Below are 22800 nucleotides of genomic sequence, written 5' to 3'. Positions count from 1 at the left end.
TCTAAATTGTAATGGTAACTTTAAAACTTTTCAAACATTGTGATTTTTTTTCTACTGAGGTTACAGATGTAAGTACGTTGATGTATTAGAGTATTAAATTGTCTTGTAACAGGCATTTAATGTGTCTTTTTATGTTCACTGGCTGGAACGACAAATATGAAAGGAATTCCATTCATGTGACTGCATGTGGTTACAATAAAGTTTCCTTGTGTTCTTCAAAGAATTCATGAGTAATATTATTATATTGTTAGACAGTATAGGAGGATCAAAAAAATTAAAGGAAAAGTTTATTTTCCCCATGATTGTAACTGTGAAAATTCCATATAATTTAGATTTATGCACATAAAATTAAATACTGTTACACCATCATTTTATTTGATCTTTTATTATGTCGTTAAACGTTCCTATCAAAAAATAAAAATGTCTTAAAATGATTTAGTTTAGGTAAAATCTCAAAATGTACAGAAACTACTGATGAAACTATTATTATCATTAACATTATTATCATTATTATTAGTATTATTGTTACTATTATTATTATTATTTGTAGTATTATTCGTATTCGTATTCGTATTCGTATTCGTATTCGTATTCGTATTCGTATTCGTATTCGTATTAGTATTACTACTACTACTACTACTACTACTACTACTACTACTACTACTACTACTACCACTACTACACCACACTGCTCTCTAGCGGATAGTTTAAGCATTATATCATCCAAACTCCTCACCGATTGGTTTGCAGCGTTCAGTAAGGTGAATCCTGATTGGTCAAGATGGTGGCTTCCGGTAACATCGCGTCCTGCTATTGGCTGTGCTTCTCGTAACGTGTCACAGTGAGATCCGGATGTCACAGACGAGGAGTAAATCTGTTTACAACACTTGCGAAATGCAGATTTAAACCGTTAAACTCTGTTTTTTGCGAGGTGGATTGACAATGGAGGTAAGCTGGGACACACTTTCACTACATCCGGTTGATTTAATGACTCTGGGAGCTGCGTTTACTCAGTTTGACTCACTCATAATACAACATTAATATATTAACAGTTTCCATCTCCTCAGTTTGTTGTTGTTTTGGTTTTACAGGTTTTATATTGATGCCACACTTTCCTTGATTTTGTTTGTTCCTTTTAACAGAATATTCAAAATCTCCCCATCGACATCCAGACCAGCAAGCTATTAGGTGAGAAAACGCAAACATGCTTTTTGAAACGTGCAGATCTGTTTTGGGAAACCAGTGATCACTGCAACAGGACAGTCACATGCTGCTAAAGGCACCAGCTGCCTTTTATTTTTACAGGGTTTAGTTGTAATTCTGTCTTTACTCACAAACTGAAATGTGTTATTTCAAAGCAGTTCATCTTGCTTTATAAAGAAATCTAATCTTGAGCAATTAAGATTAAAAAATACATGAAAACAAAGCGATTAAGAACGGCATTAGGACGAGAATAAATTAAGTAATCGATTTATTAAAGTAAAAGCAATACAATAAGTAAAATCTATTGTTTGATGGAAAGCCCGAGCGCATTATAATGATTTAAATCCTGATTTATAAGAAGCAGCACGTTTGTTCCAAAGCTGAGAAGCGAAGTAATAATAAACTGTATAATAAGTGTATCAACAAGTTCAGTCATTCTATGCCACATTACCTGATGAATTAATGTGTGATTGCAGACTGGCTGCTGGATCGACGCCACTGTGACCTGAAGTGGCAGAGTGCTGTGAAAGTGATCAGAGAGAAGATCAACGCAGCCATTCAGGACATGCCTGAAAACGAGGAGATCAAGCAGCTTCTCTCCGGCTCCTGTGGGTTAAATCAGAGCGCCGCATCAGTGATCATCTCCTGTGTTTGTTTACAGGTCATAGACGCGAGGGACACAAAATCAAGTAGTTTGACAGCATTTAACAGCGTTGAATGTATTCCTAGCATCTTCAAACAAGAAATTGGACATGAAACGTGTGTTCAATTGATGCTCATTACTACGAGTAATCCAGGCTCTTCCCTCCTGTGTGAAAGCGCAGCTCTTCGCACTGCTTCTTAAAGTCATATGTTGTTCCCTGGTTCAGATCATAGCTGCAAGAAAACATTTTCCTGCCACACAACTTCCACAGTGATGCAGTGTGGAAACTGTGGAAATGCAATGTAATAATTGTGTCATAGCTTTCACCAGCCAAGGTCTCGAACTGTTGTGTTCTAACCAGTTAAAACAGCTGATTTCTTATGGCTGCCGCATTTATTCTCCTCTTCCTCTTTACAAATCATCACACGTTTTCATGTTTTCACTGGCAGACATTCACTACTTTCACTGCTTGAGGATCGTGGAGATCCTGAAGGGAACCGAAGCTTCATCGAAAAACATCTTTGGCAGATATTCTTCTCAGAGGATGAAGGTGAAAGGAATCAACCACCAATTATATATACGTTCTGCACTTTGTTTTACTTAAGTCTACAAACTTTTGTTTGTGTTAAAACAACTCAAATAATGGATTTGAATTCAATCTTTTGTTGTTCCAGGACTGGCAGGAGATTGTATCGCTGTATGAAACAGATAATATCTATTTGGGTAAGTTGTCATCTCTTATCGACATTTATAACTGAAAACTATTGTAAATGTATTGTATCTCATGAAACGGTCAGTATTGGTGCCACACCAGCAAGAATCCATCTGGAGAAACTACCAGGAGTGGAGTTGTCCAGTGAGATAAGCATGTCTTTTGCAGCGGAGGTGGCCAGCTTGCTGAGTCGCAACGTGAGCTACGAGGGTCCGGCTCTGAGGAAGCAGCTGGCTAAAGCTCAGCAGCTGCAGCAGGAGCTGAGCAGGCGTGAAGTGGAGTGCCAGAGCTCGGCTGCGGACCTGAGGGAGCGCTACTACGCCGCCTGCAAGCAGTACGGCATCACGGTCGGTGCAGCAGCAGCCGTGCTTCTGTCTCCTGCCGCTCATTTATCCCTGCTCGACTTTCAGAAGAAGTGATCGACGGATTGTTCTTTCTATTTCAGGGGGATAACGTCCCTCGAGAGCTTCAGGCTCTGGTGAAAGACCTACCAACAGTCCTGGATGGAGTCGGCAGTGACGCAGCCAAGTTAGAGGAACACATCCAACTTTACTCCGCTTTCACAAACTTTGTATGCGACTGGTGAGTATCTGACTTTCTTTTGTTTTCCTTTTCCCACAGTAGCTGCGGTTATATGGACCATCTGTAATCTGATTAAAATCACATCATGTAAACACCTTGATCTGATGAGGTTGGCTCTTTTTGATTGACAGTATGATAAAAGAGGAAAGGAGGAGGTAAAGCAGGACGGGAGACCGCGTTCACATGTCGCAGCAAAGCATTGTGGGAAATCTCCACTGACTGAATCAGAAGATTTTCTTTGCACATTCTGTATAAATCTGCACATGTTTACCGGACAGTCTGACCCGGTAATCTGAGAGATCAGATTGACAGAAATATGACCCGGTGAACACAGTTAATGACTTTATATAAACGTTCCTCTCATCAAAGCTCTTCAGAAGTCAGATCTCTTCTCTTTGTTTGTGTAAAACTGGCACAAACACTCTACTTGTGTTGACATTTTTCTTCCTGCAGGTCTGAAGCAGTCCTGCCCATGTTGACGTTTGCACAGAAAAAAGGCAACGCCACCTTTTATGAGTGGAGAACAGGGAAAGTCCCCTCCGTGGTTGAACGGCTGGCGGTGGAGGACGCTCCTGCTGATACCATCACTGAGGACACGGTCAGTCTTTAGTGTCAGAACTAATCCTATATGACGGGGCTGATTTCTTCAGCCAACACGAGCCTCTTAAAACACTTCAGAGAACTCGTGTGAATGAAGTCACCACAGGTCTGACTTATTCAAATCCGTCGTTACTGAGGTTTGTGTTTTAAAACTCTTCTTCAGATCGATTGGGGTGACTTTGGTAAAGGGGCGGAGACTGTGGATGTGAGCGCAGGCGTCACGATGGAGGACGGGGTCGACTGGGGCATCAGTCTGGAGCCCAGCTCCGAGGTGAGACGCCTCAACTTACCTGCTTTTTGATTTTCTTTTTGTCTGTTCGGATCTAAGATTCAATGCTTCATTCAGCTAAAAAATTACAAGACGGATAAAAAGATTTAATTGCAGAACTCTCCAGTATTATGAATCAATTAATGTCCAGTTAAAAGCTGCTGCTCAGAGCAGAAAGGGACAATATATTAAAGGTTGCAGATTCATTAGCAGAGGAAGTTTATTTTGCTGTTTTAAGTGTCTGGATCCTCCAATGCATGAGGAACAGTTTCTTTAAATACCTTTTCATCAGGACGCCAGTGCTAACGGCATCGACTGGGGCGACGGTGGAGCGCCTCCTATTGAAATCGAAGTAGTAGACGCAGGCACAGACTGTAAGTACCCTCTAAAACCTGCCAGTACGTCACTCTACATGCTGAACAGCTGGATAAATCAGAAAACGGTGCGTTCTCGTAGGTCCCGAGGGCGTGGCGAGGGGCGAAGACGCTCTGAGTTTACTGGAGAACTCGCAGTCACGCAGCCTGTTCATCGATGAGCTGACGGAGGTGAAGACGAGTCGCGTCGACACGAGAGACAACGATGCTCTTAAACACCTTCAAAGAATTTTGAAACAGTTGAAAGACTTTTGGTCCTGTGCTGCAGCTGGAGGTGTTTCTGATGCAGCGGGTCAGTGAGATGGGCGAGGAGGGCGACGTGGTGTCCATGAGTCAGTTCCAGCTCGCCCCCTCCGTCATCCAAGGCCAGACCCGCCAACACGTCCGGGACCTGCTGTCCCAGGTCCAGGACCTGCTGGGCCGGCTCACCAATCTCCGGATGCAGCACCTGTTCATGATCCAGGCCTCGCCGCGGTACGCAGTTACGGTTAGGATGGGTTTCCTGCAGAGAAAAAAAACTTCCCCAAGCGGAATAATCGACGTGCTCTCTGTGTTTCTGTGTTTGAGGTATGTGGAACGAGTGTCGGAGATCCTGCGGCAGAAGCTGAAGCAGGCAGACATTCTGGTGCTGAAAGGAGCCACGATGGCTGAGAGGAGGCAGGAAGCCCTGGAGGAGCAGTCCCGCCTGGAGCCTCGAGTCGACCTGCTGGCAGGATGCACCCGCGAGCTCCAGAAACTGGTAATGAATTACTGCTTCCATTTATTCATGCTCACAGTCATTTCCAAGCTCGCTGGAGTGAGGAGACGGCAGGAAGCATTAAAAAAAACCTCAACTCTAACTATAAATATGAAGGACTACATGTTGCACTGAAGACATAGATTTAATAAACTGTACATCTTCAGTATCTCTGACATCATGCGTATGATTACCTGTAATTCTTGCTTTGAATTCTTATTTTTGCAGATTGAAGCAGACATTTCAAAGCGATACCACAGCCGGCCAGTCAACCTGATGGGAGTCAGTATTTAACAACTTCGTCACAGTTTCTATGGAGAAATAAAATGTGATATTTAATTCAAACTGTAGTTTGTGTGTTGTTTACATCATTCCCTCAGTGAATTTTTAACACTTATTACCGTTTTCAAACTTTTTTTTTTTGCCAATTTGTTTTGACGGTTTCATAAATATATAACAAAAATACTTCTTAATCTCAGTTTTTCATTTTAAATTTCAATCCCTGTAATTTAATTTTAAGGCCTGACAACTACCCTCACAACATATAGTGTCTCTTTATCACATTGTTTTGGGATCTAGTTCTACTTTTAGTTGAATTTTATTGCTTCTTTGTGGTACTTTCGTATTTTTGTGGTCGATTCTTGTATTTTTATTTCATTTGTGCTTTTGTGTTCGTTATTTCTCTTGTTGAATTAAGGTCTCTTGGCTGCATTACTCAGGGTGATGCAGTGCCTTCTTTTGGTCCTTTTTTTTCATCATTTGTTCTCATTTGTAATGTTTTTTTTTATCATCATGGGTTGCTTTTTGTCTCCTACTTCTCCTGTTTTTGTCTTTTTTGTGCTTCTTTACTGCTTTTGTCTATTTTTGTAGTTTTTGTGTATGTCTGCTGTTGCTTGTAAGTTTGGACAGTAATAGTTTTGCGCCCTCTGGTGGTCACAATGTGTCCTTTTGTGACTGACGCGTTCTTATAGAGTAGACCTTTACGTTTAGCGGTTTTGTGGTTATTTTGGGCTTCTTGGCTGTTTTGTGTCACATTGTGATAATTTCCTATCTCTTTTGGTCTTTTCAGAATAACTTGCAGTTATTCAGTGTTTTTGTTTTATGTGCATCGTTATTTTACATCAGTCCTATTGTGATTGCTGTCTTTATCATCTAGGGTGATTTGGTGGTGTCTTTTTGTGCTTTGCTGCTTTTCTATTTGTGCTTTTTTTTTTGTATCTTGATTATCTTGTGTCTTTGATGTCATTTGTAGTTGTGGAGTTTTGTGTTGATTTTCTGGTGAGTTTGTGTATTTTAATGGTTATTCTGGGTCTCTTGACTGTTTCATGCACTATCTTGATTGTGTAGCATCTTTGTTATGTCAATTATTAATAGTAAAGTAATTCTGTATGTTTTTATGGTCATGTTATGTGTTTTTATGGTCATTCTAAACCTTGAAATCATGTAGTTTTGTGTCGTTTTAGTCGCATTGTCATTTTGTCACATTTATTTTGTCCATGATTTGTTTTTATGTGTATTTTTGTGCTACTTTACTTAAATTTAGTTTCTCTTTGTAGTTGTTTTATATATAACTGATGTCATTTGCGTTTCTTGATCATTTTGTCTGATCTAATCTAATTTGTTTTCAGGTTTTTTTGTTTTTCTTTCTATTTTTTGTGATCATTCATAACTTAGATGTAGTCTCACTTTGCATTTTAGTGTCCTTTTGTTGCCATTTAACATCTTTGATCCTGTTTTTATTTCTTTGTATTTTTGTATGTATTTCAGGTCGGTTTGTGTCTCTAAGTGACACTTTCGGAGCTTATTGAGATAACCTTCAGCGAGTAAAAAATGAAGTATAGTGTCCAAGTCTTGTTTTTTCAGGAATGAAATTCATCCCAGAGGTGTAGCTTTTATTTTTGTGTAAGTTATATGTGCACATTTAACAAACAAAAAAAATCACACTCCTTTTTGGTGGATGTTTTACTGGTTTAAATTCGATTAAGTTAGTTTTTGTTGTTGCATATTTTGATTATTTGGGAGATTTTCAGCTGGATGACGAGAACTTGAAACTCGAATGTTCGGCGCACGCTCAGTGGAAAGCGTGTTTTACCAAATGTTTATTTTTTAGTTTTTTGAGAATGTGGACGTTTAGCTGATTTTAAATGAATAAATAACAGTTTGTTGTTGTTGTTGTATAGTTTTATCATTCGGGGAGGTCTAAAGCCCTCTGATGAAAGGTTGCTACTAGAATGTTCTGCGCATGCTCAGTGTGGAAGCGTGTTTCGATGCTAGGCTAACCGGGCCAGCTAACATTTCTGCAAGTCATGGTGGGCCATTCAAAGAGGAAAGGCTGGAGAATGAGAAATCCGGCAGCACTGGGGAATAACTCCGAACTTAACCGGACCTGAGTGCTGTTCTTAGCTGCTAGAGCACTTTTGGGCATGAAGACACAGTTGATAAATCTTCATGCGTAAGTATTAAACCAAGAGGTTTTCAATTAACTAACGATCGCTTACGCTGTTGTATGAGGTGCTGTGTTTCGTGGCGCAAGCTGACTGTGGGCAGACTTGAATAAATTGGGTGTTTGCGTCTGTTTGTTTGTATGCTTTGCTTTAAATTACTTTTGATGGTAGTTAGCATGGGACTAGCTTTAAGGCTAACCTGGAGTGTAGGTTGAGTTCCAATAGTAGTTTAGCATTTTGGGATAGCCCCGCCCATGCCTTGTTCTGATTGGTTGTTGGTTGCTGGAGTCATCTGTCGTCTGCCTCCTCGAGCTCCATGATTGGCTGGTGAAGGTGTCGATCATCTTTTCACCACTTGTTGCTAGGGAGATTGTTTGATGCTACCAGCGGCGCTACCTGTCACTTTTCAGGGTAAACAGAAACGCAACTTAACTCTGAAACCAAATTTCAGACGTACTTTAAGCTTTATGGCGAAGCGGATTCACGGGCTTGATGGCTGAAGCCGCGTGTGAATCCTTGAGGTTGCGTGCAGCTCACGTCATATGGACAGAGATGGGCGCAGCTGTGGAGAGGAGGGAGGGACCGAGCCGCCGCCGAACCGACTCCCTCATTCACCTTCAGCAGCGCCCACCAAGTAGTGTCCTGTCCAGGGTGGGGTGAGACCTCCACATCACTGCTCACCATGTCTGACCCGCTGAAGCTGCGACAATGAGAGGGCAGGGCAGCCCGCGGTGCCAGTCGACATCACTTCTCTAATGTTTGGGAGGATGGAGTGGCTGCTAGCTGGTCCTGATTTCCATTAACATGTGCTTGATGCAAATGTAGGTAGGTGGAAAGTGTCAGGGCTGAGAGCAGTGGAAATGTAATGCAGAGCAATAAAATGTCTTCTCTCACTTTTGTCAGGACTGGGAAGATGAGATCCTGATGAAGAGCAAAGTGGAAACCTCCCCTGGATCCTGTGAAGCTTTCTGAAACACACACAGTCCTGCTGAAGACCCTCTCCCCTCACGATCTTCAGCCACTTTTTGTGTTCATGTATCTGACCCTATCTTTTAGTGATAGCACTGAAGTGTTGATCCAAGAGAGTTGGCCCCTTTTTTGTTTTTATTTTTTACTTTCACCTTTTGTTCCTTTGTAAAGAAATGCTTTACCTGAAAAAGTACTTCACAGAGGGCCTGATTCAGTTCACCATCCTTCTGAGTCTCATTGGGGTGCGGGTGGACGTTGACACCTATCTAAGCAATCAGCTGCCCCCGCTGAGAGAGATCATCCTGGGGCCGAGCTCAGCCTACACCCAGACACAGTTTCACAACCTGCGCAACACGCTGGACGGCTATGGCATCCATCCAAAGAGTGTGGACCTGGACCACTTTTTCACCACTCGACGTCTGCTGAACCAGGTGCGCCAGCTGGATCGCCTCTTTGTGCCCAGTACCGAGCTCAACACCTGGCTGGTGCATCGGGACTCTGAGACTGTGGTGTCGGCCACCAGCCAGTCCAGCCCCAGCATCACCCTGGACAATGGGGCCGGCCTAGAGGACTCTAACAACCCTGACGCTACCCCGGCCATGAGGGGAGGAAGTGGAGCGCCTGAATCTACGTACAACCTGAACGCAGCGGACAGCAGCCTGGGAGCCGTGGCCCCTGAGGGCAACCAGGAACAGGGCAACAGGGACAGCAATGACGACCTGACCAAAGAGGTACTGCAGCACGTTTCTGCCTTTTCTCCTCCACAACACCTGGAGAGCATCTGTCAGAGGAGGCGGCGGCGACGCCTCCTCTGACAGATGCTGGTTGTCACCACAGACATCTGTCACCTCACAAAGTTAGGACTGGCAAAACATTTTTCTGTTAATGTATATCCACCAACTCTGGAGTATCAAGTATTATCCTTCACTAATAAATGCTTATTTCCATCACTTAATCCGTCAAAAAGTTTTTCAGTTCATTTAGTGGTTGTTTGACCTTTAAACATCTTAAAAAAGGTGAAAAATGTCTCGTCGTTTAGTCTTGAACTGCAACTCGCAACCAATAGACACTAAAACAGCCCGAAAATATTCACATTAATTCAATTCACAGAACTTGAGATGAAAAAATAATTGACAATGGCACCTTAACTAAATATTTGCAGCTCTAAACAGAAAAGCTTTATAATTGTGAAATAACAACATAGAATTATGATCACTGATAATTGATTTCACTTCTCAAATAATAAGCCCAGTCGAAATTGTAATTATTCTGGCAGTTCTGACTTTGCACTCTAATCTTTAAATGGTCCACACCCTTCATCTTTTGTTTGCGTCTGATATTTTTAGTCAAACCTGTTGAGTCACATTTGTTACAGCTGTGGTTCTGTCAACATTCAGTGTTTACCAGCAGACTCTCGGTTTTGAATTCTTTTCTTAATAACTGCTTTTAAGTGTCTGTTATTTAACTTGTATGTGATTTTTATTTGTGTTTTTCCAGGTCACATTAATGCCCTGGAGGTCGAGAGTCTCACCAAATCATTATTGGACTTTAACAAACTGAGACTTTCTCTGATCACATGATAATCACCGTGCCAAAGCATTTCAGTCATGGTTTTATCATCTGAGTCGTGTTACATGATCGACCACATTGTCCTTTTAAAAAAGACTCACTACAGTGAACCAAACAGTATTTATAAAAGGCACAGATGGCTAGTTTAGACCACTGTTAACCAAAATATTTGAAATAATTTTAAAGACTGACAACCTGAATTGAACAAGAACAGACACTTGATGTCAGATGTTTTTCATGAAGATGTTTCCGTGTTGTTGCGAGCTGGTAGAAGTATTTCGACATGCTGCACTGATTCTGAGCCCAGATTTTGCACACAGTGTATTTATCCGGTTCGGAAAGAATTAACCTTGGTACATACCCTTGTTAGTGGTGACGATCTCTTCTGTACATGTTGCATAGTATCTCCAGTTGTTGGGTCTGTTTCTCCTCCATGGAGCCAAAGAGGAGTTTACTCAGGTCAAAGGTCAGAGTGCTCAGTAACCCTGTTGGTGGTTTCAGGCCTCTAATAAGAGAGATGGAGAGTATAACCTTGGAAACAGCAGGAGTTGGCCTCAGAGCTTCTGAATTCATATAATGCCTACTTTCATTCTATATACATTCACGTTTTTTATGTTTACCATATGTTGTTTTCCCTCCAGGACATTGACTTGATTGACATCCTATGGCGACAGGACATTGACCTCGGCGCAGGAAGAGAAGTGTTCAACTACAGCAACCGTCAGAAGGAGAGCGAGGAGGAGAAGCCCAGCCCGCAGGAGAACAAAGAGGCCAACGAGGAGCAGGAGACGTGGAGAAATGGCATCAACCTACAAGGAGCTCCGCCGGTGGACGGGGAGACGGGAGAGAGCATCCCGGAGCAGGTTGGTTCAGGCTTCAGAGATCTGCAGCTCTGTGTAGGGAGGCCATGCATTAATCTGAAGGCAGAATGGAGAGCTGCACTCTGCTAATAAGATATCAGCGTCTGGAGTTTTCCTGAATGTGGGGGCGTTTGTTTCACTTTAAAAAAAAAAAAAAAAGAATTGTGATTGTTTCTGTGTGATGGCATCACCCAGGTGTTGATGTCTGAGACGAGGCTTATCAGGCAGGTGCAGTTAGATGAAGACACGACTTCATTTCAGCAAAGAAAATGGCCGCATCTCTTTTTATTTTAGCCAACCAGCCGCTTCCCAGAATCCCAAGCCCCAGTGGCATATAAACGTAATCCTCGTAAAACTGCTGCTGCACGCTGGCAACACTCATACCTATGACGAGCTGACACCAACATAGAAATACAAAAGAATCAGGTTTCTTTTCTCCACCGTTGCAGAAATGGTAAATCACAACAACGGAGAGATGATGTTTGGTTTTCTCTCATGTGTAAATGTTCTGCAGCTGAGACGTGTGTTGTGACCCAGTTTGAAGGAGGCGCTGTGGACGAAATAAACTGCAGGTGTGAAAAATAATCTAAAACCTTTTTAGGGATGTCCCGATTAGGTCGGGCTGATTTTAACAGATCACTGAGCTCATCAGCTCTGACAATTCTTTATTTATTTCAACGACAGTTTCTGAAAAGTGAGCACAGTGAAGCAGCGTCAGCGACACGACAGTAGAGATGATAGACACAGTCCCACAGCCTCTTTTCCATAGGTGGAAGCATCACAGCTTCTTTTAATTCAACCAGTTTGATACAACATCTACAGAGTAAACGTACTGCGGAGTACGAAATGTCCACGATGCTTCTGCAGCAGTGGACATATTCAGTGGATCAAATGTCCTGCATATTTGAAACGTTTGCGCTGAGAAAGTTTCTGTAGTCCACACTAAACACAAGATTTATAGGATATGTCCAGGGAACACCTCATGAAGAGCAGCTTTAATCTCTCCATATGTAGGGTCACTGTGACTCGTAAATCTGCTGTGTGTCCATTTTCACTCTGAAACTGAGCCATTAATACGACTATTAAGGTTATTTGTCATCCCGTTAGAGACCTGATGAGTGAGTAAACACAACACAGCAGAGTAAACAAAGGCCACTTTCCCTGTAACTTACCATGGTCTTCCTCCCAGTGGATGAACAGACACTCCTTCCCTTCTGAGTCATTTCATCATCACCTTTCACCCTGCAAGAGACTCTGCACTCCGTACAAGAGTTCGCAGGTTGCCGGTTCAGTGTGAAAACCAGTTAAGATAAGACGGGTAACTGTTGTGGTTGTCGGTTGCAGCTCCAGAGTCTCGGCTCACAGACTTCACCATCTCTACAAGAATGCCTGCGGCTCCTGGAGGCCACATTCCCTTTTGGAGAAGAAGCCGAGGTGAAACAAGAGAAAACTTATCAATCCCTGTGAGAGAAAGTCATTGAAGGCTCTGATTGGTTTTTAAATTGATGCGTATTTTCCCGTAGTTTCCAGCCCCGGTAGTTGCTTCAGAAGTGGCCGTTTCCAATGAAGACGTCCCGTCTACGTCTCAGGGTCTCACTGTGGTGCCGCCCGCAGAGCCGCAGTTAGACCTGGAGCAGCAGTGGCAGGACATCATGGCCATCATGGAGCTCCAGGTAAGACGGATCACTGTGTCCTCACGAAAAAAAGATTATTTATGTTGTGAAACCTGACGGTACGAAATCAGCCCACCGTGATTTACACTGTCAGTTATTCTTCTGGGGGGTCGAATGAGAAACAAGTGCTGCCACATTTGGGCCTTGAGCCGCTCCATAGAGCTTCGTTTAGCCTTTTTTCATTTTAACACTAATTCTGATCTGACTTATTATTTCTTTTGTGCCAGTGATGAAAACTTGAGAAAAAAAGAGACTGCATGGCTCAATGTTGAATAGTGAATCTGTTCATGCTTTATTGTTCATAATGCAGCTATTTCTTGCTTATGGCTTCATTTGTTTTGACTCTGTGTGATCAAAGTGCCCACTTTGGTCTTTGAAGTTAAATACAGTAGAACCTGTGAGGAGCGGACCCGGGAAGAGCGACACCCTGTACTTGGCGGACACGTCACTGTGCACAGACACATATTTAACTGTTAACTCACCTTAATGAGTGGACAACCTGCCAAACGTGGACAACGAACAGGTTTTCCTGGCAAATTTCAAGCTGAGAGGCTCTAAGATGCCCAAAATACTTGGGCTGGACCCGATTATTGGAATATCAAGGGCACTGGTGCTACACTATTGCCTCCATATTACACTGTGGGTTCACTTCCATGCGCGTTCCGTAACGTACCGATCCCGAAAATATCTCCACTTCTGCTGCCCGGCGTTTTCCACCCTTCCTCAAGTAGTTTGTTTCACTTCAGGAGTTCTGAGCCTCTGGCTCTTTATTTGCGTTTAAATTGTGATTGTTCAGACGGGGAGACGGAGGATCTCCTCACACAAGCATCCAGTAGTCTCTGGCGCCGCATGAGCAGTCGGACGCGCGATTTTCGCGCGTCCAACCGCATACGGTCGGACCCTGGCGCACAGGGTGGATGACGATTTTGACGTCACGCGTACTCTGCACACACACAAGTTTCACTTTCCCTTTACAGCAGAGAACATAAGGCCCGTGGGCCAAAACCGACCAAGAGGCTCCAATCTGGTCCCACAAAGCAAGGTGCTTATAAAGGATTTATACAAGTTGGTTTTTTTTTTACATTTCATTGTATTTTGCACCAGAATGTTTCATTAAAATTGACATTATGTTGAAATTGTAATCATTCTCAGTACTAACTGTTTGATCAATACAATACAATCAAGAAATGTAATCATGTACACTGTGACCACACTTTGAAGGTTATTATAGCAATATTTTACCAGTGTGGTCCACTCAAGATGAAACTGGACTGTATGTGGTCCCTGAAGTAAATTAAATCTTATTTAATAATTATTTTCTATACATCTTATATACATGTGTATATATGTATTTATACATCTTGTATTGGTTCAGTTATGTGCTGTTAAATAACCATAACATATTTGGTGTTTGGTTCGTTCAATATCAACTGATCCTATAATTTGTCTTCGTGACCGTCTCTCTGAAGAGAGGACACCTGTCTTCAGGGGACACTTTCCCCTGCATGTTAGGGCGTCCCTACATCAGAGGTTTTACTGTAATCTAAAAATGTGTTTGTTTTGACATTATTACATAAAAATGTGCTTTATAGTGTGAAAACTCGATGTAAGTTGAGTGTGTTTGTGTGTGCTGAAGGCGATGGAGGTGAACAGCTCGTCGCTACTCCCCGGCTCCAGCAGTGTGAGCTCCACCGCCGGGGCACCGGACTCCAACACGGCCGCACAGTTTGGACTCACCCCCCCGACGCCAATCAACCAGGACGTCAGCCTCCACCAGGCCTCCCTCCCCAGCTGCAGTCAGGACTTCCCACAGCCTTTCAACCCGCAGCTGGACTCGGTCAGCGTCCCGCAGAGAGCCACCATGCTCAGACTCTCGTCCAGCAACTCCTCCAACATCAACTCCACCTTCGGAGCCACCAACCTGACCGGGATCTTCCTCCCGCCACACATGAACAGTTCCACCAACAACGTGACGGCCACGCCGGTCCTGCCCGACCCATTCAGCAGCCTGCTGGAGGAGGCCATGCTGGACGAGATCAGCCTGCTGGACCTCGCCATGGAGGAGGGCTTCAGCCAGGCGCAGGCGTCCCAGCTGGAGGACGAGCTCGACTCGGACTCCGGACTCTCCCTGGACTCCAGCCACAGCCCAGCCTCCCCGAGCAGCTCCGAAACGTCCTGCTCCTCCGCCGCGTCCTCCTCCTCCACCTCCGCCACCTTCTCGGAGGAAGGAGCCGTGGGCTACAGCACCGACTCCGAGGTGGCCACCGCCGAGCCCGAGGAGGGCGCGGTGGGCGGCTATCAGCCTGGGTACAGCAAGCTCTGCCGCATGAGCTTCCAGGACCCTTCGCAGTTCCACAACCTGCCTCAGCTGGACGGCATCAGCCACAATCACACCTACAACCTGCCGCTTTCCTCCGCCTTCGCCGAGCACCCGGAGCTGCCGCTGTCGACTGGCAAGAAGACGGTCCGCGACAAGCAGAGCTCCAAGTTCCAGCCTCCTCAGGACTTCCTCGACAAGCACTCCAGCCGTGACGAGCGCCGAGCCCGGGCCATGAAGATCCCCTTCACCAACGACAAGATCATCAACCTGCCGGTAGAGGAGTTCAACGAGCTGCTGGCCAAGCATCACCTGAGCGAGGCGCAGCTGGCCCTCATCCGCGACATCCGCCGGCGCGGCAAGAACAAGCTGGCGGCTCAGAACTGCCGCAAGCGCAAGCTGGACACTATCATCAACCTGGAGCAGGGCGTGCATGACCTGCGGCGCGACAAGGCCCGCCTGCTGAAGGAGAAGATGGAGTTCATCCGCTCCATACGGCAGATGAAGCAGAAGATGCAGAGCCTGTACCAGGAGGTCTTCACTCAGCTGCGGGACGAGGAGGGCCGGCCCTACCCCCCCAGTGAGTACTCGCTGCAGTACGGCTCCGACGGCAGCGTGCTCATCATGCCGCGCGGCGTGACGGCCGCCGAGCAGAGCCGGAAGCCCGAGAAAAAACAGAAAGACAAAAAGAAGTGAGGGCGGGACCAGCTGCAGTTTATTCTATCACTTTGCTAAAATCAATAAGAAAGATTTCTGCAGATGCAAGAGAGATGTCCTTTTTTCCTTTAAGAAGATTCTGGTGAGTAGAAGAATGGCGTTTGACTACTCTTCCTGCATTAGTTTCTCCCTTTTCATTCTGTTCCTACATTTTCTTTCCTGGAAACAACTTTGAAGCAGAAGTGGCTCCTTGCTTGAGTTTCATTGTGCAGGTGAGGAGAGGAGGGAAACGAAAAGGACACGAAATGAGCTATTAGAGAAAAAAAATTAGCCGCTCTTGATCCTTTTGCACCAAACCACCGGCGAGGAGGAAATCTGTAGGGAGGAGGAGAGGACTGGAGTGGAGGTCAGTGAACAGCGTGAGGTTGACGGTTGGAGAACCTATGCACCGATCGATCACATCCCACCTGGAGATTTTTATGGTCATCGAGGCTTTTAAGTTTCAAATCTTCAGGCGAAGAACAGCATCTCTGTTTGGGAGGGTCGAGATAACCAAAGGCACGAAGAAGAGTCCTTCATTAACACCAATACTAACCAAAGGTTGGGTGGTGCTCTCCTGGTTCTGGTGGGTTTGTGCTGGTGGTGGTGGGAGGCGCCCAGAAAGGATCGGTATGTAGGAAGACGAGTGTTCCCGGGCTGGCCGCCGCTGAAAAGAGGCCCAGGAAGTCCTGCAAGAGAATGTTTTCAGGAGGAGGCACACTGCATTGCAAAATGTATCAACTTCCTTATAAATTATACATAGCACTGTAATTTGTCCTTAAAAGGCTTGGCTGTATGCATTTTGCTGTGTCTGTCGCTATTCCTTCGCTGCGGGTTTAAATACGGGAGCTGCGTTTAGGAAGGCTCTTATTAACTGTTCATAATCTGTAGTATAAACAAGGTTAGAGGATTTTAGCCACATCAGCTTTACATTAAAAAACAAACAAAAAAAAACAAAAAAAAAAAAAGTCGACACTCTTCGTTGATTTGAAGACTTTTGAAGAAATGACTGTGACGTGCTGAGGAGCTCCAGAAAGTACTGTAAGACTCAACCATCCGCCGGTCGTCACCGGTCGACTCTAGATAACCACTTTAGTTCAATTTCCCCAGTTTAGGCATCGACGTGAAGCGGGCTCGGTTGATGCCGAAGCAAAATCCATTAATAACTTATTTGCCAACGTTACTCACCTGTATGAGGGCATATTAGTGCCACATTAAGGGGAAAACAAACTCCGAGGAAGAGGAAACTTTTAGAGTGCATTTTGAGAACGAAGTTAAAATGTAAAAAGTCGATGAATATTAACAACTTTAATATGATTGACTATATTTATTAGTAATGTTGAAATCAAAATGAAGAAAAAGTGAAATGACAAAAGTAAAGGTTTAAAAAACATTTTATGTGAATTGATTAGGAATAAGAAGGACTGGTGAATATAAATTGGCCAAGAAAAGAATTTTGAAACGAGGAGGAAATGTTGTGATTGAAGTCATTGAAATGTTGACAGGTTAAAGTGACCTAAGGAAAACTTAAAATTGTAAACGTAGATATTTTTTATCCCGTTAAATTCAATTTTAGGTTTAAAAAAAGTTAAATGACAACAAGAACCAGGAATCAAGTTGCAAATTTAAAAAAAAAGTTAGGTTCATGTCTCAAACACCCAAAACACACTCAAACATAAGATTAAGATTTTGGGAAATTTTCCAAATGAACTTTGTTTTTTGTTTTTTTTTATTAGACTGTTACAGTTGAAGTTTACATTGAAAAACGCCAAATACCATGATTAAAGCTGAAGTTTCTTAAAGTCATGACATTTTAGGAAAAACCTGAGTACCTGAGTTTTATGCAGTATTTATTATTCTTGAGTCTTACTCCAAAGACAGCCTCGTTTGGTGATAATTAAGTTAATAAGCGAGCCCTGATATTTTCTTTGTAATACTGATTTGTACCACCAGGTGGTGCCGCGAGTCACTTTAAACTTAAATCTTGAAATGCAGAACAAAGAGAAATCTCTTTCCTCCGTAGTTTTTCTCGAATGTTTCCCTCTTCGACCTTCGTACAGGTGAAACCTTTTTCTAACAGAAGTGCTGTGAAGCCAAGCTGTCGGGTTCAATTCCTCACTTTTATTTATTTTTATTTTTATTTTCTTTCTCAAACGGAGCGAGGCCACGTCGGATCTCCAGATCAAATTTTAACTGAGGTCGCACTTCGTGGCCACTTTGTGAATGCCTTCATTTTACAATCACAGTATCTTCACCTTTAAGGGTTTTTGGGAACCGAGTTAAGAGGAGAAAAGAAAAAAGAAGAAAAAAAAAAAACACGTTCTCAAAGTAGAAGTGCTATTATCGTCTATCTGAATGAAGTTTGTGTGTTTGTGTGTCGTTTCACCTGACGTGGAAACGGGGGGAGCAGTAAAGGAGAAGAAGTCCTCATTAAACGTGATATTCAGGCATGAAACTCTGGTTAACATTCACTTCAGTGTAACTCAGTGCGACACCGACTATTTAGTACTGCTACTACTTAGTGCACTTTCTCCCCGTCCGTCTCGTTTCTGTAAATACTTCCATGTTGGTTTTGATTTGTGTCGTTCGTCTAACGTCCCCATAACGAGTCTGACCCGGGCTTTGAGTTTGGATGTAGTTTCCAGATATTTGCTGGCAATCAAGAATTGTTTTTATTGATTAATAAAGTGTTTTTATTTTCACCTGTGACTCTCGCGCTCCAGTTTTCCTTTGCTGTGATCCTTTATTCCTAAACTGAATCTTAAAATCTACACAGGTTTTATCAGTTTAACTCGTTGGTTTCGTTTTGAGGATTTCACATAATTTCAGTCAGAAACGACCTTAAATTCTCGATACACTAATTTTTTATTTAAACTTTCGGTATTGAATATTTATTTTTTGGGGGGCTGATTGATTATTTAAGCTGCAACATTGTGGTCCAATTTTAATTTAATCTCACACTAAAATCAGAGGGTACAACATATATTTAAACTGAATTAAATTGAAAGTCAAAGTTTCTAAATGTAACAACTCAAAGTAAAAGTTAAGATTTCTAATTTAATGTAATTGAATATCAGCATTCCTGAGTAAACATCACAGTGAAAGTCAAAGAATTGTTTTGCTCTAATGTAGAACGACAAAGATTAATTTTCAAATTATAATTTAAAACAATCTCAGCAAATTCAAATGGTTTTAAAATGCATTTTGTAAAATTCTGATTAGTTTCTGAAGTCATTGTTCATTTAAATACAACTCTTGAGACAGACTCTTTACAAGCGTTTAACCCGTAAATCAAATAGAAGAAGCAAACATCAATCAGAGGTTTGTGTGAAGGCAGAGGACACGGCGCTGTAACAAAACGTGGTTTATTTTCCAAAACTTGACAAGCAAGACAGAAAGAAAAGCACTACAAAGATTACCAATGAACAAAGGAGGCCCCGTTTACACGACAACCTTTCACGTGACAACACCTAATCCGTTAAAAAAGAAAGTGGTGCGTTTACGCTGCAGCAGCAGACACACTAACGATGTAGTTAGTATGCCGGACCACGGGAGGGCGCTGTTGCTTGTTTGTGTAATGAAACCACACAGACGTGGCTCCTCGCACCAGTGTCATGTAAACGGACCCCCCCCCGGAAGTGAAGAAAGTTTTGCGGATTCACTCGTATTCGTTGTCGTGTAAACGGGGCCTTAGAAGAATGGTTTGAATCCCTACATCGAGTGTCTGAGCACGGCCCTGTTAAGCACGACGAGCCGAGCGGAGATGATGGCACGCTGGAGAACGGAAAGCTTCACCTCACGGGGACGAATTAAAAGCACGACGGGCGAATGCTGAGCAGAGCTCCAGCTTATTTACAGTGAAAGTTGAATGAGGAAGAATTACACCGAGAACAATGAGTCCAAAGGTGTCTTGCTTGTCTCTGACCCCCCCCCCATCCGAAAGTATAATGAAAATGAAAACTACAGCTTCTCTGGACCCTGCGTTAGTTCTTCTCCTCCTTCTTCTCCTCCTCGGACGGGTACGAGTGCCAGGTGAGCCGCTCCTCGTAGAAGGAGATGACGACCTGCGGACACTTCACGTTGGCCTCTTTGGCCGGCACCAGGTCGGCCTCGTCTGAGTTTTTCCTGCACAGAGAGAGAGAGAAAAAGTCAGCCACACACACACACACAGGAAGGAGAGCTGGACGGCCACTGACCACTTCATGAGGAACATGAGCTCTCCCGTGGAGTCTGTGGCACCAATGATCCGCTCCGGGTCCAAACCTCGAGCGAAGCCTCGCAGCTTCTCCGGCTGAAGAGGGGAAACACACCGCTTCAGTCTCACTCTCTCTCACACACACACACACACACACACACAAACTACACAGGCCAGCGAGGAGCGACACACTGTAGAACCGCACATTCAGTCTGCACGTGGTTCGAAAAAAGTCTCTGCTCTAAGAAAACACACACACCAATAACGTGACGATTTAAAGGGAATACATTCAACATAGTCAAACGTCTTGAAGATTCTTTTCTTTCAGAATTTATATTTTTCTTGCAACAAACTAATCCGTTGTGTTTCTCTGGCTGTTCAAATGTGCACGACGACCTTGAGCTGTCCTTGTAACAGAGTTTATCTTCTGGTAAATGAAAGCTCCTCAAGACGGGTTCTTCAGCCTAAAGCCTGTGAGTTTGTATGACATCACCCTCGGACTGTTTTCATGCTACTTTGAGAGCAAACCGAGAGCTCGACTGCAGGAAATAACCCAAAGTCAGCAGTTCGTGGGACAGCTGGGCAGGAGAATAAAAGTGAACTGAGGTGGAGGCGGAGTTTTGTAGGTTTGTAAAGTAAAAGTAACGGAGTCGGAGAGCTGCGACTTACGTCGTCTTTTTTCTTCTTTGCTTTACTGTCGTCTCCGTCTGCCTCTCCGGACGCCTTCCTCTTCCCTTCCTGTGCCGACTTCTGAGACTGCAGAAACTCTGCGATCAGGTCCGGACAGTCCAGATTGTCTTCCGGCTCCCACGTGTTGTCTTCCCTGTGAATTCAGAGCGCGGGGTGTTACGAGCGAGGTGCTGAGGGTTGCTGGGGGGGATGAAGCTGAGGTCATCATGTCTCACTCTGAAAAGCCTTTCCACTTGAGAAGATACTCCACTCTGCCCTTCACCACCCGCCGATTCAGGACCTTTTCCACCACATACTCTTCCTCCTCCTCCTCCTCCTCAGCCACTTCATCTGGCTTCTTCTCCTTCTTCTCTGGGGAGGTCGTCATTTTGCCCTCGGTCGGTGGGAGGAGAGCCTGGTTAGCGTTTCCTTCGCAGCCTGCGGACGAGAATAAAGAGGCCATGACTGAGTTGAGGACAGACACACGCATAGACAGAAATGCATGTTGGGAAATAATGACTGATGTATTCCACCTTCTGTGACGGCGGGGGCATCGTTAGGGGGCTCTGTGGTCAGGCTCATACTCATCAGGTGGATCCGGGGATCAGCAGCTTCCTGCTCAACAGCAGGGGAAACGTGGACGACAGTGAGAAACGATGCAGAACATCAACCACCGTCTGACTCGACTGCCTCGGACTAGTCTGCTCCGCGTTCCGTTACTGGTGAACCAATAACTTCATAAACTCGCTGCATTTACCGAGCGGAAGATTTCAATGTATATCTGAATTAAAACTACAAAAATACACTTTCAACCGAATGCATTGATCACTTAATAACTGGATAATAACACACATTTAGCACTTTAATACACAATCTAACACACCATCAATTTATTATTTATTTATTATAAAAACTGCTCATACCAAAAATAAAGGAAAATTCTTGTTTCATAATGCATGAATCAAAACGTCCATCAAGTTCTCTATTTTAAACGTAGAACAAAAGAAAGCAATATCTGTAAGAAAAACTTTATCACTGAAACAAGTTCATTCCTGTCTGGAAACAACATCAAGACTACACATTCCTTTAATATTAAATTCTCATTCACAAATCAGCAAAAAAAACTCAAAGATAAATAAAAATGTTTCCATTTAGAATTAGGCAGAAATCCATTAAATATGAAAACAAAATTGTAGTTTATTGGGTATTATTCAACAGGTTATCAGACTCGTATTTGAGTACTATTTACACCACTTGATTTGAATAATTAGGTTTGATCTAGATATTTACATCCAATAATTCACATTCTTCGTTTATGTCTATGTTGCATAAAGTAATATTACTTTCACTTGTCAGTATGTTTTGTAGTCTTGAAGCTGCATCAGACTGACATTTACAGCATGTTAACAACGTTCTAAACATGTTTACATGTGCAGATGTGACCTGGATGAACGCGTGAACCTGGTTCACGTCATCACGTTTACTTGCAAAATAAAAACAAGCCGCGGCGCGTGCACGTGAGAGCGTCAATGTGGCCATGATTGTGCTCCAACGTGGAGACACGGTACACCTGGAAGCTGCGTGATGGAGGCGTCAAGCCGCCGCTGCGTGCGGGAGGCTGCGGGATACGATAAGCATGACAAAGCCTCTGCGTGCGGCTCGCCGCCGCCTCCATGTCGACTCGGCGGCTCACCCCGACATGTGTGTCAGATGAAAACGTGAGCTCTTCACGCACGCGGAGCCGTGCTGCGTTGAATTAAAGAGCGCCCGTCTGAATCGAGCCGAACGTGTGAAGCTAACAGCGGCTAACATCACGCACAATCAAGAGAAACGACACGTTAGAAAGGAGGGAAAAAAAACAACTCACCGATGACTTACTGGCTGGATGATTTTAAAGTTGGTTCAGTGCAGACTCCGCGTCTGGCTGCACGTCAGGCTGGAGATTGTAAAAATACCGCAGCAGGAGCGTCGTTGTTTGTGTATTTGTTATTAAAACGGAGCCGTTAGCTCGACTCGGCTAAAATGTGTCGTTTCCGCCCCTTAGTCTGCTGGAGGAGAAGAAGGAGTCGGAGCGTCTGAAAAGAGATGATCGAGCAACGTGTGGATGAACCAGAGCAGAGTCACACACAAGGAGCAGCTCCTTCCACGTTGTTTAGAGATCTACAGTTCATGAACCGAGCTGACCGAACAGCGTCTGGATAAACCACCGGAGAGAAAAAATTTATCTGTTTAAAAACATACAATATTTTTATTTCTGCTATTGAATGATAAACCTTTTTTTTTTTTAAAT

General features: G+C 43.7%; 3 protein-coding genes across 7 annotated transcripts; 2 read left to right on the top strand and 1 right to left on the bottom strand.

The window, feature by feature from the left end:
• The first annotated feature begins 819 nt into the window (after nt 1-819).
• cdk5rap3 (CDK5 regulatory subunit associated protein 3) lies at nt 820-6961 on the top strand. Of its 2 annotated transcripts, XM_080484657.1 has the most exons (14): nt 820-948; nt 1143-1188; nt 1680-1811; nt 2296-2396; nt 2521-2569; nt 2727-2905; nt 3004-3140; nt 3594-3738; nt 3904-4011; nt 4301-4382; nt 4465-4553; nt 4651-4856; nt 4950-5121; nt 5347-6961. In XM_080484657.1, the coding sequence occupies exons 1-14, from the start codon at nt 943-945 to the stop codon at nt 5410-5412; spliced, it is 1518 nt and encodes a 505-aa protein (XP_080340783.1). In that variant the 5' UTR covers nt 820-942; the 3' UTR covers nt 5413-6961. The 2 variants fall into 2 exon arrangements, with proteins under 2 accessions (XP_080340783.1, XP_080340782.1); XM_080484656.1 differs by having other exon boundaries at nt 4651-5121; nt 5347-5461.
• A 414-nt stretch (nt 6962-7375) lies between these two features.
• On the top strand, nt 7376-18355 carry nfe2l1b (nfe2 like bZIP transcription factor 1b). Of its 3 annotated transcripts, none has more exons than XM_080478016.1 (6): nt 7376-7570; nt 8466-9262; nt 10742-10963; nt 12305-12394; nt 12484-12633; nt 14270-18355. In XM_080478016.1, the coding sequence occupies exons 2-6, from the start codon at nt 8705-8707 to the stop codon at nt 15644-15646; spliced, it is 2397 nt and encodes a 798-aa protein (XP_080334142.1). In that variant the 5' UTR covers nt 7376-7570; nt 8466-8704; the 3' UTR covers nt 15647-18355. The 3 variants fall into 3 exon arrangements, with proteins under 3 accessions (XP_080334142.1, XP_080334143.1, XP_080334144.1); XM_080478017.1 differs by having other exon boundaries at nt 7391-8383; XM_080478018.1 differs by lacking the exon at nt 7376-7570 and adding an exon at nt 7654-8387.
• Nucleotides 17115-22678, bottom strand: cbx1b (chromobox homolog 1b (HP1 beta homolog Drosophila)). Of its 2 annotated transcripts, none has more exons than XM_080478084.1 (6): nt 22378-22678; nt 21044-21125; nt 20747-20948; nt 20511-20664; nt 19843-19937; nt 17115-19771 (listed from the first exon to the last, which is right to left on the bottom strand). In XM_080478084.1, exons 2-6 carry the CDS (start codon nt 21096-21098, stop codon nt 19630-19632), a joined length of 648 nt encoding a protein of 215 aa, XP_080334210.1. In that variant the 5' UTR covers nt 21099-21125; nt 22378-22678; the 3' UTR covers nt 17115-19629. The 2 variants fall into 2 exon arrangements, with proteins under 2 accessions (XP_080334210.1, XP_080334211.1); XM_080478085.1 differs by having other exon boundaries at nt 22389-22566.
• Between the last annotated feature and the right edge of the window lie 122 nt (nt 22679-22800).

Source organism: Lipophrys pholis (assembly GCF_963383615.2).
Source record: "Lipophrys pholis genome assembly, chromosome: 1".
Taxonomy (NCBI): domain Eukaryota; kingdom Metazoa; phylum Chordata; class Actinopteri; order Blenniiformes; family Blenniidae; genus Lipophrys; species Lipophrys pholis.
Note: the sequence above shows the minus strand (reverse complement) of the source record. Positions and strands in the feature narration are given on the sequence as shown.